The sequence below is a fragment of the Protomyctophum bolini genome (assembly GCF_963924005.1).
Source record: "Protomyctophum bolini genome assembly, chromosome: 9".
Lineage (NCBI taxonomy): Eukaryota > Metazoa > Chordata > Actinopteri > Myctophiformes > Myctophidae > Protomyctophum > Protomyctophum bolini.
This window is the reverse complement of record NC_137870.1, coordinates 624,822-639,095: the sequence shown is the minus strand read 5'-3', so window position 1 is coordinate 639,095 and position 14,274 is coordinate 624,822. Positions and strand designations below refer to the sequence as shown.

At 44.8% G+C, this 14,274-nt stretch overlaps 1 protein-coding gene across 1 annotated transcript in view; it reads left to right on the top strand.

Annotated features, from left to right (window-relative positions):
• The window catches only part of blmh (bleomycin hydrolase), a 44,535-nt gene extending 34,646 nt beyond the window's left edge, over nucleotides 1-9,889 (top strand). The window contains exon 12 of the mRNA XM_080771720.1: nucleotides 9,460-9,889. Coding sequence (XP_080627846.1) covers nucleotides 9,460-9,608 — 149 coding nt within the window. The 3' untranslated portion in view covers nucleotides 9,609-9,889. The remainder of the gene's footprint in view (nucleotides 1-9,459) is intronic.
• The last annotated feature ends 4,385 nt before the right edge of the window (nucleotides 9,890-14,274 follow it).

Genomic DNA, 14,274 nt, shown 5'->3' with positions numbered 1-14,274 from the left:
GCAATGGGAAGTTCATTCCATAGTTTAGATTGGGAGTGAGTCTGTAGTTCTGACTGCAGTGGGAAGTTCATTCCATAGTTTAGATTGGGAGTGAGTCTGTAGTTCTGACTGCAGTGGGAAGTTCATTCCATATAGTTTAGATTGGGAGTGAGTCTGTAGTTCTGACTGCAGTGGGAAGTTCATTCCATAGTTTAGATTGGGAGTGAGTCTGTAGTTCTGACTGCAGTGGGAAGTTCATTCCATAGTTTAGATTGGGAGTGAGTCTGTAGTTCTGACTGCAATGGGAAGTTCATTCCATAGTTTAGATTGGGAGTGAGTCTGTAGTTCCGTGTGAGTAGAACAAAATAACCCCCCCCCCCCCCAAAAAAAAAAAAAATAGAATATGTATGTGTATAAACTGTATATATATATATATATATATATATATATATATATATATATATATATATATATATATATATATATATTCACAAGATGATCTCGTCTTGGATTTAAAACAGATTCGGTTCATTTCGGCCATTTGAAAGTAGGTATTTCTACATCTCTACAAAGCAAAGAATACTCGTAACTTTTTCCACCTCCTCCAGATTGATGTGCCCCCCCCCCCCTCCCCCTCCTACTTTTACACAGCTCTGGGTCAATATTGAGCGAACGGGGGGGAGGGAGGGAGGGAGGGAGGGAGGGAGGGGGGGAGAATTTACTATTGGGCTGAAGTGTTCTCTTCTCTCTGAAATACTGTCATGATCCAGTGTCGCCAGATCTGCTGAGAGAAATAAGCACCCAGGTCTGAGAAAACAACCTGCCACTGACTATACCAATAATATTTGCGACCTCACTTCACTTTGACAGGATTAAAACAGTAAAAGTCGCTTGTAATAAGCAGTATACTTGGCAACGACCCGGTTCGGCTTCTGTGAGAGAGAAGAGCTGTTATTGTTCCCATAGCTGAAGTGTTATTGTTTCCCATTGCTGGAGCGACTCCCTGGTTGAGATATCACTTTACTGGTCGCCTGTCAGAAGCATATTTATGTATTTAACACACACACACACACACACACACACACACACACACACACCTCCAGTTCCTTGGCCTGGGTCGTGGGGCTATTTGAAGGACAGTATTTTTGTATTAATAACAAAGTGGTTTTCAACCTTTTTCACGTCAAGGTCCAGTATTTATTTATTCAGCATCTGAGCCACGGAACCACCATTTGATGACATTTAGCCTCTCGGACCCATTTGAGCCACGGAACCACCGTGAGATGACATTTAGCCTCTCAGACCCATCTGATCTCACAGACCACCATCTGATGACCTTTAACCTCTCAGAGCGTGTTAATACTTTTTTAGCCATAACCGTAAATCTACGGTCTATGAAAGCCAGCACTTTATTGCCAATCCTTCATATTTATGTTTGTACTGACTTTATAGTATGAATCATCTGCTATATTTACCTCATCGCCAGAGCCATACAGTAAGACAGAGTTACGAAAACCCATGGGGCTTCAGTCCAATGGAGGCTCTCCTACAATTTACAATTTACAATTTAGGCATTTAGCAGACGCTCTTAATCCAGAGCGACTTACATTAAGCAAGAACAAAAGCATGGGAATACATCACATAAAAACATTCATCATGAAACATGCGTAAGCTAAGAAAGTAACAGTGGAATATCTATATAATGAAATTTATACGTATAAACTTTACATATATACTACTATGCTATACATATGTACTATGGCGTGCTATGACTATATACAATGCAATTCTAGTGCTGTCTACATAACATGCTATAAGTCTGTTTCAAATGCTATCTAAGTCTACAGAAGTGCTATCTAGGGTAGAGTAAGTGCTATGGGCCATGATGGAGTCTGAAAAGGTGGGTTTTCAGACTACGGCGGAAGATTGGGAGTGATGCTGCAGTTCTGACTGCCATGGGAAGTGCATTCCACATAGACTTCTATTGGCTTCAGTCCAATGGAGACTCTCCTACATAGACTTCTATTGGCGTCAGTCCAATGGAGGCTCTCCTACATAGACTTATATTGGCTTCAGTCCAATGGAGGCTCTCCTACATAGACTTCTATTGGCTTCAGTCCAATGGAGGCTCTCCTACATAGACTTCTATTGGCTTCAGTCCAATGGAGGCTCTCCTACATAGACTTCTGTTGGCTTCAGTCCAATGGAGGCTCTCCTACATAGACTTCTGTTGGCTTCAGTCCAATGGAGGCTCTCCTACATAGACTTCTGTTGGCTTCAGTCCAATGGAGGCTCTCCTACATAGACTTCTATTGGCTTCAGTCCAATGGAGGCTCTCCTACATAGACTTCTATTGGCTTCAGTCCAATGGAGGCTCTCCTACATAGACTTCTATTGGCTTCAGTCCAATGGAGGCTCTCCTACATAGACTTCTATTGGCTTCAGTCCAATGGAGGCTCTCCTACATTGACTTCTATTGGCGTCAGTCCAATGGAGGCTCTCCTACATAGACTTCTATTGGCTTCAGTCCAATGGAGGCTCTCCTACATAGACTTCTGTTGGCTTCAGTCCAATGGAGGCTCTCCTACATAGACTTCTATTGGCTTCAGTCCAATGGAGGCTCTCCTACATAGACTTCTATTGGCTTCAGTCCAATGGAGGCTCTTATCCTACATAGACTTCTATTGGCTTCAGTCCAATGGAGGCTCTCCTACATAGACTTCTATTGTCTTCAGTCCAATGGAGGCTCTCCTACATAGACTTCTATTGGCTTCATGTCCACTGGAGGCTCTCCTAAATACACTTCTATTGGCTTCAGTCCAATGGAGGTTCTCCTACATAGACTTCTATTGGCTTCAGTCCAATGGAGGCTCTCCTACATAGACTTATATTGGCTTCAGTCCAATGGAGGCTCTCCTACATAGACTTCTATTGGCTTCAGTCCAATGGAGGCTCTCCTACATAGACTTCTATTGGCTTCAGTCCAATGGAGGCTCTCCTACAGATACTTCTATTGGCTTCAGTCCAATGGAGGCTCTCCTACAGATACTTCTATTGGCTTCAGTCCAATGGAGGCTCTTATCCTACATAGACTTCTATTGGCTTCAGTCCAATGGAGGCTCTCCTACATCGACTTCTATTGGCGTCAGTCCAATGGAGGCTCTCCTACATAAACTTCTATTGGCTTCAGTCCAATGGAGACTCTCCTACATAGACTTCTATTGGCTTCAGTCCAATGGAGGCTCTCCTACATAGACTTCTATTGGCTTCAGTCCAATGGAGGCTCTCCTACATAGACTTCTATTGGCGTCAGTCCAATGGAGGCTCTCCTACATAGACTTCTATTGGCGTCAGTCCAATGGAGGCTCTCCTACATAGACTTCTATTGACTTCAGTCCAATGGAGGCTCTCCTACATAGACTTCTATTGGCTTCAGTCCAATGGAGGCTCTCCTACATAAACTTCTATTGGCGTCAGTCCAATGGAGGCTCTCCTACATAGACTTCTATTGGCTTCAGTCCAATGGAGGCTCTCTTACATAGACTTCTATTGGCTTCAGTCCAATGGAGACTCTCCTACATAGACTTCTATTGGCTTCGGTCCAATGGAGGCTCTCTTACATAGACTTCTATTGGCTTCAGTCCAATGGAGACTCTCTTACATAGACTTCTATTGGCTTCAGTCCAATGGAGGCTCTCCTACATAGACTTCTATTGGCTTCGGTCCAATGGAGGCTCTCCTACATAGACTTCTATTGGCTTCAGTCCAATGGAGGCTCTCCTACATAGACTTCTATTGGCGTCGGTCCAATGGAGGCTCTCCTACATAGACTTCTATTGGCTTCAGTCCAATGGAGGCTCTCCTACATAGACTTCTATTGGCTTCAGTCCAATGGAGACTCTCCTACATAGACTTCTATTGGCTTCAGTCCAATGGAGGCTCTCCTACAGATACTTCTATTGGCTTCAGTCCAATGGAGGCTTTCCTACAGATACTTCTATTGGCTTCAGTCCAATGGAGGCTCTTATCCTACATAGACTTCTATTGGCTTCAGTCCAATGGAGGCTCTCCTACATAGACTTCTATTGTCTTCAGTCCAATGGAGGCTCTCCTACATAGACTTCTATTGGCTTCATGTCCACTGGAGGCTCTCCTAAATAGACTTCTATTGGCTTCAGTCCAATGGAGGTTCTCCTACATAGACTTCTATTGGCTTCAGTCCAATGGAGGCTCTCCTACATAGACTTATATTGGCTTCAGTCCAATGGAGGCTCTCCTACATAGACTTCTATTGGCTTCAGTCCAATGGAGGCTCTCCTACATAGACTTCTATTGGCTTCAGTCCAATGGAGGCTCTCCTACAGATACTTCTATTGGCTTCAGTCCAATGGAGGCTCTCCTACAGATACTTCTATTGGCTTCAGTCCAATGGAGGCTCTTATCCTACATAGACTTCTATTGGCTTCAGTCCAATGGAGGCTCTCCTACATCGACTTCTATTGGCTTCATGTCCACTGGAGGCTCTCCTACATAGACTTCTATTGGCTTCAGTCAAGATGGCCTCTCTCTCTCTCCGTCCAATGTGACAGAGGGCGGTCAAGCCTTTCCCTAAAGACAAACATTGGGCGCTCTGAACACACATAAACATTGGGCGCTCTGAACACACATAAACAGTCACACACGGCGGCCATGTTTCCTCCGCCACCCAGCACGCCGTTTACACCGCTGGACACACTGAACATACAGTACGCAGACATGCGGAACCTGAACACACGCACGCACAGACACACGCACAGACACACGCAGACACACACGCACAGACACACACACACACGCACGCACGCACGCACAGACACACACACACACACACGCACGCACGCACGCACAGACACACACGCACGCACACACGCACACGAGCACGCACACACACAGGGCGTTTTGATCTTGTCCCTGAGGTCATTGTGACCTCATTGGTGGAAAAAATAGTCACTTTTACTTAAATAAAAGTACAGATAATGCAGCTTTATGCATTTTATGTAGACATAACATGCTTTAGTGACTCATAGTTTCATTATATAGATATTCTACTGTTGTACAGATGCTAGACGTGCCTGCGTGCGCCTGCGTGCGTGCGTGCGCCTGCGTGCGTGTGTCTGTGCGTGTGTGCGTGTGCGTGCGTGCGTGTGTGTGTGCGTGCGTCCAGCTTCGTCACACAGGCAGGCAGAACAGAAAGAACGAAAGGCTTAAATTTCGCCCTGAACTTTTGTCCAACTCTCCATATGCGTAATGACACGCACACACGTACACACACACAGACACACACACACACACACACACACATGCATACACAAAGTAAATTGTGATTAATTAATTGGGCGTTTGTCAGAAACAGCCATTAGACTCTGTTAACGGCACTTCCTCCTTACATAACTGATGCACGCACGCACACACACACACACACACGCACACGCACACGCACACGCACACACACACACACACACACAGAAAGAGACTGAAAGTCAGACAGTGTAGGTGTACATAGTCGATTTACACTGAGCAAGAACAAACAACATGGTAATAAATTAAATACATAACAGTCATCACGGCTCGTACAGTAAGCTAACAAGCTAACATCCGTCAATAACCGCAACACATCTGTGTGAAGCTATGAGGACACACACCTGATTATAGAATGATATGTCTAGATAGAATAACCGCAACACATCTGTGTGAAGCTATGAGGACACACACCTGATTATAGAATGATATGTCTACATAGAATAACGCAACACATCTGTGTGAAGCTATGAGGACACACACCTGATTATAGAATGATATGTCTACATAGAATGAGATATACACATTATACATATATATACACTATAGAATGATATGTCTACATAGAATGAGATATGCACATTATTAACCCATTCTGACCTGAGATCAGATTCTAAAAGTGTTCTTCTACAATCTACATCCTGACAGTTTTCTGAAAAAGCTGTGTTTCTATATGTCAGTCGTTCTATCTTCGATTTTTCCAAAAATAGCAGACCTACAAGCTCGTAGCGCGCCACTCGGTGATAGCAGAAGGGGGTGGGGTCAGAATGGGGGGGGGGGGGGGGGGGTAGCGTGTTTTAAAGGGTGTAGTCTGCGTTCTCCTGGCGTTGGAACAATGGGCCTTTTTAATGGACGCTCACGCGTTTTGTAGCTTTTAGGGAAAGTGTTGTTTGTTTTTTTAACACGCGCTCCTCTGTCGGCACCAGCCAAACGGTTTGCTGAGTGACCGTCTGCTGCCTTTTGGAAAAGAAAACAACAACGTTAAATACTTAACAATGCTTAAAATAATAAGTGTGCACAACTTCCATCCTTGCTTCAGGATAAGGAAGCATTACAGGCAAAGGCTCAACTTATGTAACTTAGATAGCATTTGATGTATTACATAATTACAACACAATCTCCCTCCTCTAAAACACCCTGGACAACGCTCCACACGTCCCAGACTCTTCTCCCTTCTCTAAAACACCCTGGACAACGCTCCACACGTCCCAGACTCTTCTCCCTTCTCTAAAACACCCTGGACAACGCTCCACACGTCCCAGACTCTTCTCCCTGCTCTAAAACACCCTGGACAACGCTCCACACGTCCCAGACTCTTCTCCCTGCTCTAAAACACCCTGGACAACGCTCCACACGTCCCAGACTCTTCTCCCTTCTCTAAAACACCCTGGACAACGCTACACACGTCCCAGACTCTTCTCCCTTCTCTAAAACACCCTGGACAACGCTCCACACGTCCCAGACTCTTCTCCCTTCTCTAAAACACCCTGGACAACGCTCCACACGTCCCAGACTCTTCTCCCTTCTCTAAAACACCCTGGACAACGCTCCACACGTCCCAGACTCTTCTCCCTTCTCTAAAACACCCTGGACAACGCTCCACACGTCCCAGACTCTTCTCTCTTCTCTAAAACACCCTGGACAACGCTCCACACGTCCCAGACTCTTCTCCCTTCTCTAAAACACCCTGGACAACGCTCCACACGTCCCAGACTCTTCTCCCTTCTCTAAAACAACCTGGACAACGCTCCACACGTCCCAGACTCTTCTCCCTTCTCTAAAACACCCTGGACAACGCTCCACACGTCCCAGACTCTGTGCTGTCCTCCTAACAGTGTCTCTGTCTACCATTAATTGACAGCCAGCCAACACCACACGGAGAGTCAGGTTGTAGCAGTTCTATACAGTAGCTCCGGTTTTAATTCTCTTGATGTGTGTAAAGGTACGTACAGTACATGGTTAACTGCAATATAATATAATATAAAACAAACACAAATATTCCATCAGCGAACGACAAAGACAAAAAGGAACATTTTGAGACAATGCTTACGACGGCAAACACAGAAATCAGCAAGATGTTTCTGTAACAAACCTAAAATCTCTACCAGTGCTTTTGAGCTGGCCTGCGCCCTAATTACTCCAAATGAAGAACAGGTGATACTCTTGCGATCAACAACTCACAAGAGGTTGAACACTCCTGTCAAATTAGGCAATATTACACGAGAGGGTGTTTGTTTAACGTCATTATTGCCGCGACAGTGATGCGGTCAGGAACGAGACGGAGTCGAGTTCCGCAAGCATCACTGAAGTGATGCACTAAAAACGCAACACCTGGAACCCCCTCAAGGACGCCTGGTGGAGAAGCGTCAGTCTCGTTCACATCCAGCAGAGAGCACACACACACACACACGCGCACGCCGCACACACGCACACGCGCGCACACACGCATGCACACACAGCTTGTCAAACACACGCTGATTAATGTCCAAATAGCGTTGGAGGTTTAAGTCTTTTTAGAGCCTCTTCTTGACAGACATCTGGGCCACAGATCTGTGTGTGTGTGTGTGTGTGTGTGTGTGTGTGTGTGTGTGTGTGTGTGTGTGTGTGTGTGTGTGTGTGTGTGTGTGTGTGTGTGTGTGTGTGTGTGTGTGTGTGTGTGTGTGTGTGTGTGTGTGTGTGTGTGTGTGTGTGCGCACGCGACCGTGCGTGCGTGCTATTTTCAGCAAGTGTAAAAAATATTCCATTACGACGACATCAAGGCCCGCCCATAATACATTTTAGTCGACTAAATCAACTGTATAATCGATAGGATTTATTTAGTCGACTAAAACTAGACTAACACTAAAAACATTCCAGGTGACTAAAATGTGACTAAAACTAAATGAAAACTGTTCCAGAGACTATAGGTTACCTTGATGCGTTATATTTAATTTTGTGTATTTGTTTATTATTTATTATATTGTTTATTTCTGTTTTTTGTGCAGTCTGTGTTTTTATTTCTTTACTGCACAGCTGCCCCCCCCCCCCCCCCCCCCCCTCTGACAACTTGAAGACTTTTTTTTTACTGTTCTTTATGAACTTTTAGTCTTTTAAACCAGGGGTTTTCAACTGATTGTGAACCAGGGACCACCACCCTGACTTAGAGTCAACCTGGGGACCACTATTGTGTTGGGTGGGGAACTGGGGATATGCCTGAGATTAGTGCTTTTGTAAGTTAACACTCGCTATGCTAACCTGACGCTGCCAGATCCAAAAAGCTTGCTACACAAATTTGTTTCACAGCTTATTTGGATCTGGGATCTCTGAGGGGGTTGAGCTAACACAGATCCGACCCGTACCGAACCAATCAGCGTGAGCTAAGGGCGGGATATGTGCGAAACCGGATGTGAAGCTATATAGACACGTCAATATGATTGGTTGTGTTTGCACGCCCACACGGTGATAGACAGACGGTCCCATCCAATCATCTACCGAGTATCTTGAAAAAAAGGAACAGCCCCGTCATCGAATTTGCTTCCGCGATCCCAGATCCCAATAAGCTGTTAAACAAATTTGTGTAGCAAGCTTTTTGGATCTGGCAGCGTCAGGTTATCGCTATGCATTCCATGTGTATAAAATACATCCCACTGTTTCTCAATCGTTGACTACTAACTGGTAAAATGTCCTAATAATAATGACTCAACCAGACAATCCGGTGCACTTCCCCCTTCTTGAGATTCTAACTCCCTTTTTCTGTTGAATTCCTTGAAGTCCAACGTGTCGGTAAAATGACTACATGGTTGGTCATCGTAGGTCACTTTAGTTCACGGTTTCTCAACTAGTAGAAAGAACATTTAAAACAAATCCTGCATTCCTAAATGCATGGTCAGGGACCACATGCAATACCTCCACGGACCACCAGTGGTCCACGGACCACCTGTTGAAAACCCATGTTTTAAACCAATGACCTCTTCCTACAGGAAAGGATTCAAAATAAGCCAGCTGGCTTCTTCCCTTCCTTGCATTGTATTTTTGATTGTATTGTATTTTGTATTTAATTTTATATTGTATTTTGTATTGCATTTTTGATTGTTGACTGTTGATTGGCTGTCTCCCCTGTCCGTCTCCTCATCCTGACTGCTGATTGGTTGTCTCCTCCTACAGGCTACCTGATCATGACAGATGATTGGTTCTCTGAGTACGTGTACGAGGTGGTGGTGGATAAGAAGTACCTCGCCCCCGAGGTCCTGGAAGTGATGCAACAGGAGCCCGTCGTACTTCCTGCCTGGGACCCAATGGGAGCCCTGGCATAAGGGCATAAGGCCCCCCCCCGGCCTGTCTGGGAGCCAATGGGAGGCCTGCCCCCCCCCCCCCCCGCCTCTGCTTGGGACCCAATGGTGGTCCTGGCATAAGGCCCCCTTTACCCCCCCCCCCCCCTGTCAGGGAACCAATGGGAGCCCTGGTGTAACCCCCCTCCCCCCCCCCCCACTCATCGATAGGCTGGTTTTTATTCTCTCTGATTAAAGCCCCTCCCCCCCACGCCTCATTATAAAAAAAATCTAATAAAGTTTTTCTTTTTTCTTTTTTACTGCGATGACGTCGTTTCCTGTCTGCCTTATTTAATTCCTTGTGTCTTTTCAACGTGTGGTTCCTGCATTTAAAAACCCCATGTTTCTATAATCAGTCGTTCTCACAGGGTTAAACCCAAGGGGCCAGCTAGGCACTCCGATGTTGAAGCGCTGGTCCCTAGTGGTAAGAGGAAGGACTGCAGGCGGACCCGTGGATTCTTGACGAGGAAACCCCCCGTGCAACCGAGCGCTCGATGTTAAAGCCCAGCTGCACTTCCGCACTTCTTGACTTCCGGACACCAAATTTTGGTGTCCAAATGCTGATATCAGCGAAAAAATGCGGAAATAGACGGTACTTCCGGCAGCCTTCCGGGTGCTTCAAAGCGCCACTGAGCAACTTCCACTGACATGAATAGCGGAGGGGGCGGAGCTTCGCGCCAGTTTAGTCTCTATCCTTTTAATACTCTATGGTTAAACCCCATGTTTCTATAATCAGTCGTTCTCAAACATTTTCATGTCGAGGACCCCCAGAATTATAAGTAATTGGCCGCCGACCCCCATCTGAAAATATGTCCGTCCCCCCCGAAGCAAAGCTTGTAGGTCTGCTATTTTTTTGAAAAATCGTGACAATGTGGTACAAATCTTTGAATATATATTCTTTCAGATGACTTTTTATTTATTTTTCGACGTCTGGCCTAAATATCCCGGCCAGGATTTTTCCTCCGGTTCAACCCTTTATTTTGAAGAGCCAAAACCCGGGACCGGATGTTATGTTACACTGTGTTGTCGGAGTGGATATTAGACCGGATGTTATGTTACACTGTGTTGTCGGAGTGGATATTAGACCGGATGTTATGTTACACTGTGTTGTCGGAGTGGATATTAGACCGGATGTTATGTTACACTGTGTTGTCAGAGTGGATATTAGACCGGATGTTATGTTACACTGTGTTGTCGGAGTGGATATTAGACCGGATGTTATGTTACACTGTGTTGTCGGAGTGGATATTAGACCGGATGTTATGTTACACTGTGTTGTCTGAGTGGATATTAGACCGGATGTTATGTTACACTGTGCTGTCGGAGTGGTTATTAGACCGGATGTTATGTTACACTGTGTTATCGGGAGTGGATATTAGACCGGATGTTATGTTACACTGTGTTGTCGGAGTGGATATTAGACCGGATGTTATGTTACACTGTGTTGTCGGAGTGGATATTAGACCGGATGTTATGTTACACTGTGTTGTCGGAGTGGTTATTAGACCGGATGTTATGTTACACTGTGTTGTCGGAGTGGATATTAGACCGGATGTTATGTTACACTGTGCTGTCGGAGTGGTTATTAGACCGGATGTTATGTTACACTGTGTTGTCGGAGTGGATATTAGACCGGATGTTATGTTACACTGTGTTGTCGGAGTGGATATTAGACCGGATGTTATGTTACACTGTGTTGTCGGAGTGGATATTAGACCGGATGTTATGTTACACTGTGTTGTGGGAGTGGATATTAGACCGGATGTTATGTTACACTGTGCTGTCGGAGTGGATATTAGACCGGATGTTATGTTACACTGTGTTGTCGCAGTGGATATTAGACCGGATGTTATGTTACACTGTGTTGTCGGAGTGGATATTAGACCGGATGTTATGTTACACTGTGTTGTCGCAGTGGATATTAGACCGGATGTTATGTTACACTGTGTTGTCGGAGTGGATATTAGACCGGATGTTATGTTACACTGTGTTGTGGGAGTGGATATTAGACCGGATGTTATGTTACACTGTGTTGTCGGAGTGGATATTAGACCGGATGTTATGTTACACTGTGTTGTCGGAGTGGTTATTAGACCGGATGTTATGTTACACTGTGTTGTGGGAGTGGATATTAGACCGGATGTTATGTTACACTGTGTTGTCGGAGTGGTTATTAGACCGGATGTTATGTTACACATGTGTTGTCGGAGTGGATATTAGACCGGATGTTATGTTACACTGTGTTGTGGGAGTGGATATTAGACCGGATGTTATGTTACATGTGTTGTCGGAGTGGATATTAGACCGGATGTTATGTTACACTGTGTTGTCGGAGTGGATATTAGACCGGATGTTATGTTACACTGTGTTGTCGGAGTGGATATTAGACCGGATGTTATGTTACACTGTGTTGTGGGAGTGGTTATTAGACCGGATGTTATGTTACACTGTGTTGTGGGAGTGGATATTAGACCGGATGTTATGTTACACTGTGTTGTCGGAGTGGATATTAGACCGGATGTTATGTTACACTGTGTTGTGGGAGTGGATATTAGACCGGATGTTATGTTACACTGTGTTGTCGGAGTGGTTATTAGACCGGATGTTATGTTACACTGTGTTGTCGGAGTGGATATTAGACCGGATGTTATGTTACACTGTGTTGTCGGAGTGGATATTAGACCGGATGTTATGTTACACTGTGTTGTCGGAGTGGATATTAGACCGGATGTTATGTTACACTGTGTTGTCAGAGTGGATATTAGACCGGATGTTATGTTACACTGTGTTGTCGGAGTGGATATTAGACCGGATGTTATGTTACACTGTGTTGTCGGAGTGGATATTAGACCGGATGTTATGTTACACTGTGTTGTCGGAGTGGATATTAGACCGGATGTTATGTTACACTGTGTTGTGGGAGTGGATATTAGACCGGATGTTATGTTACACTGTGTTGTCGGAGTGGATATTAGACCGGATGTTATGTTACACTGTGTTGTCGGAGTGGATATTAGACCGGATGTTATGTTACACTGTGTTGTCGGAGTGGATATTAGACCGGATGTTATGTTACACTGTGTTGTCGGAGTGGATATTAGACCGGATGTTATGTTACACTGTGTTGTCGGAGTGGATATTAGACCGGATGTTATGTTACACTGTGTTGTCGGAGTGGATATTAGACCGGATGTTATGTTACACTGTGTTGTCGGAGTGGATATTAGACCGGATGTTATGTTACACTGTGTTGTCAGAGTGGATATTAGACCGGATGTTATGTTACACTGTGTTGTCGGAGTGGATATTAGACCGGATGTTATGTTACACTGTGCTGTCGGAGTGGATATTAGACCGGATGTTATGTTACACTGTGTTGTGGGAGTGGATATTAGACCGGATGTTATGTTACACTGTGTTGTCGGAGTGGATATTAGACCGGATGTTATGTTACACTGTGTTGTCGGAGTGGATATTAGACCGGATGTTATGTTACACATGTGTTGTCGGAGTGGATATTAGACAGGATGTTATGTTACACTGTGCTGTCGGAGTGGATATTAGACCGGATGTTATGTTACACTGTGTTGTGGGAGTGGATATTAGACCGGATGTTATGTTACACTGTGTTGTCGGAGTGGTTATTAGACCGGATGTTATGTTACACTGTGTTGTCGGAGTGGATATTAGACCGGATGTTATGTTACACTGTGTTGTCGTAGTGGATATTAGACCGGATGTTATGTTACACTGTGTTGTCGGGGTGGATATTAGACCGGATGTTATGTTACACTGTGTTGTCGGAGTGGATATTAGACCGGATGTTATGTTACACTGTGTTGTCGGAGTGGATATTAGACCGGATGTTATGTTACACTGTGTTGTCGGGGTGGATATTAGACCGGATGTTATGTTACACATGTGTTGTCGGAGTGGTTATTAGACCGGATGTTATGTTACACTGTGTTGTGGGAGTGGATATTAGACCGGATGTTATGTTACACTGTGCTGTCGGAGTGGATATTAGACCGGATGTTATGTTACACTGTGTTGTCGGAGTGGATATTAGACCGGATGTTATGTTACACTGTGCTGTCAGAGTGGATATTAGACCGGATGTTATGTTAAACTGTGTTGTCGGAGTGGATATTAGACCGGATGTTATGTTACACTGTGTTGTCGGAGTGGTTATTAGACCGGATGTTATGTTACACTGTGCTGTCAGAGTGGATATTAGACCGGATGTTATGTTACACTGTGTTGTGGGAGTGGATATTAGACCGGATGTTATGTTACACTGTGTTGTGGGAGTGGATATTAGACCGGATGTTATGTTACACTGTGCTGTCGGAGTGGATATTAGACCGGATGTTATGTTACACTGTGTTGTCGGAGTGGATATTAGACCGGATGTTATGTTACACTGTGCTGTCGGAGTGGATATTAGACCGGAACAAGATGGTCGCGTGCCGTAGCTGTTGACACCATCACCTAGCAGCCCGATGCTAATGTAAGTAGCATGACACCATCACCTAGCAACCCGATGCTAATGTAAGTAGCATGACATCATCACCTAGCAACCCGATGTTAATGTAAGTAAGTTTCTATTTTAGTTTTAGTCCTAGACTTTGGAATGAAACTTAATTTAGTC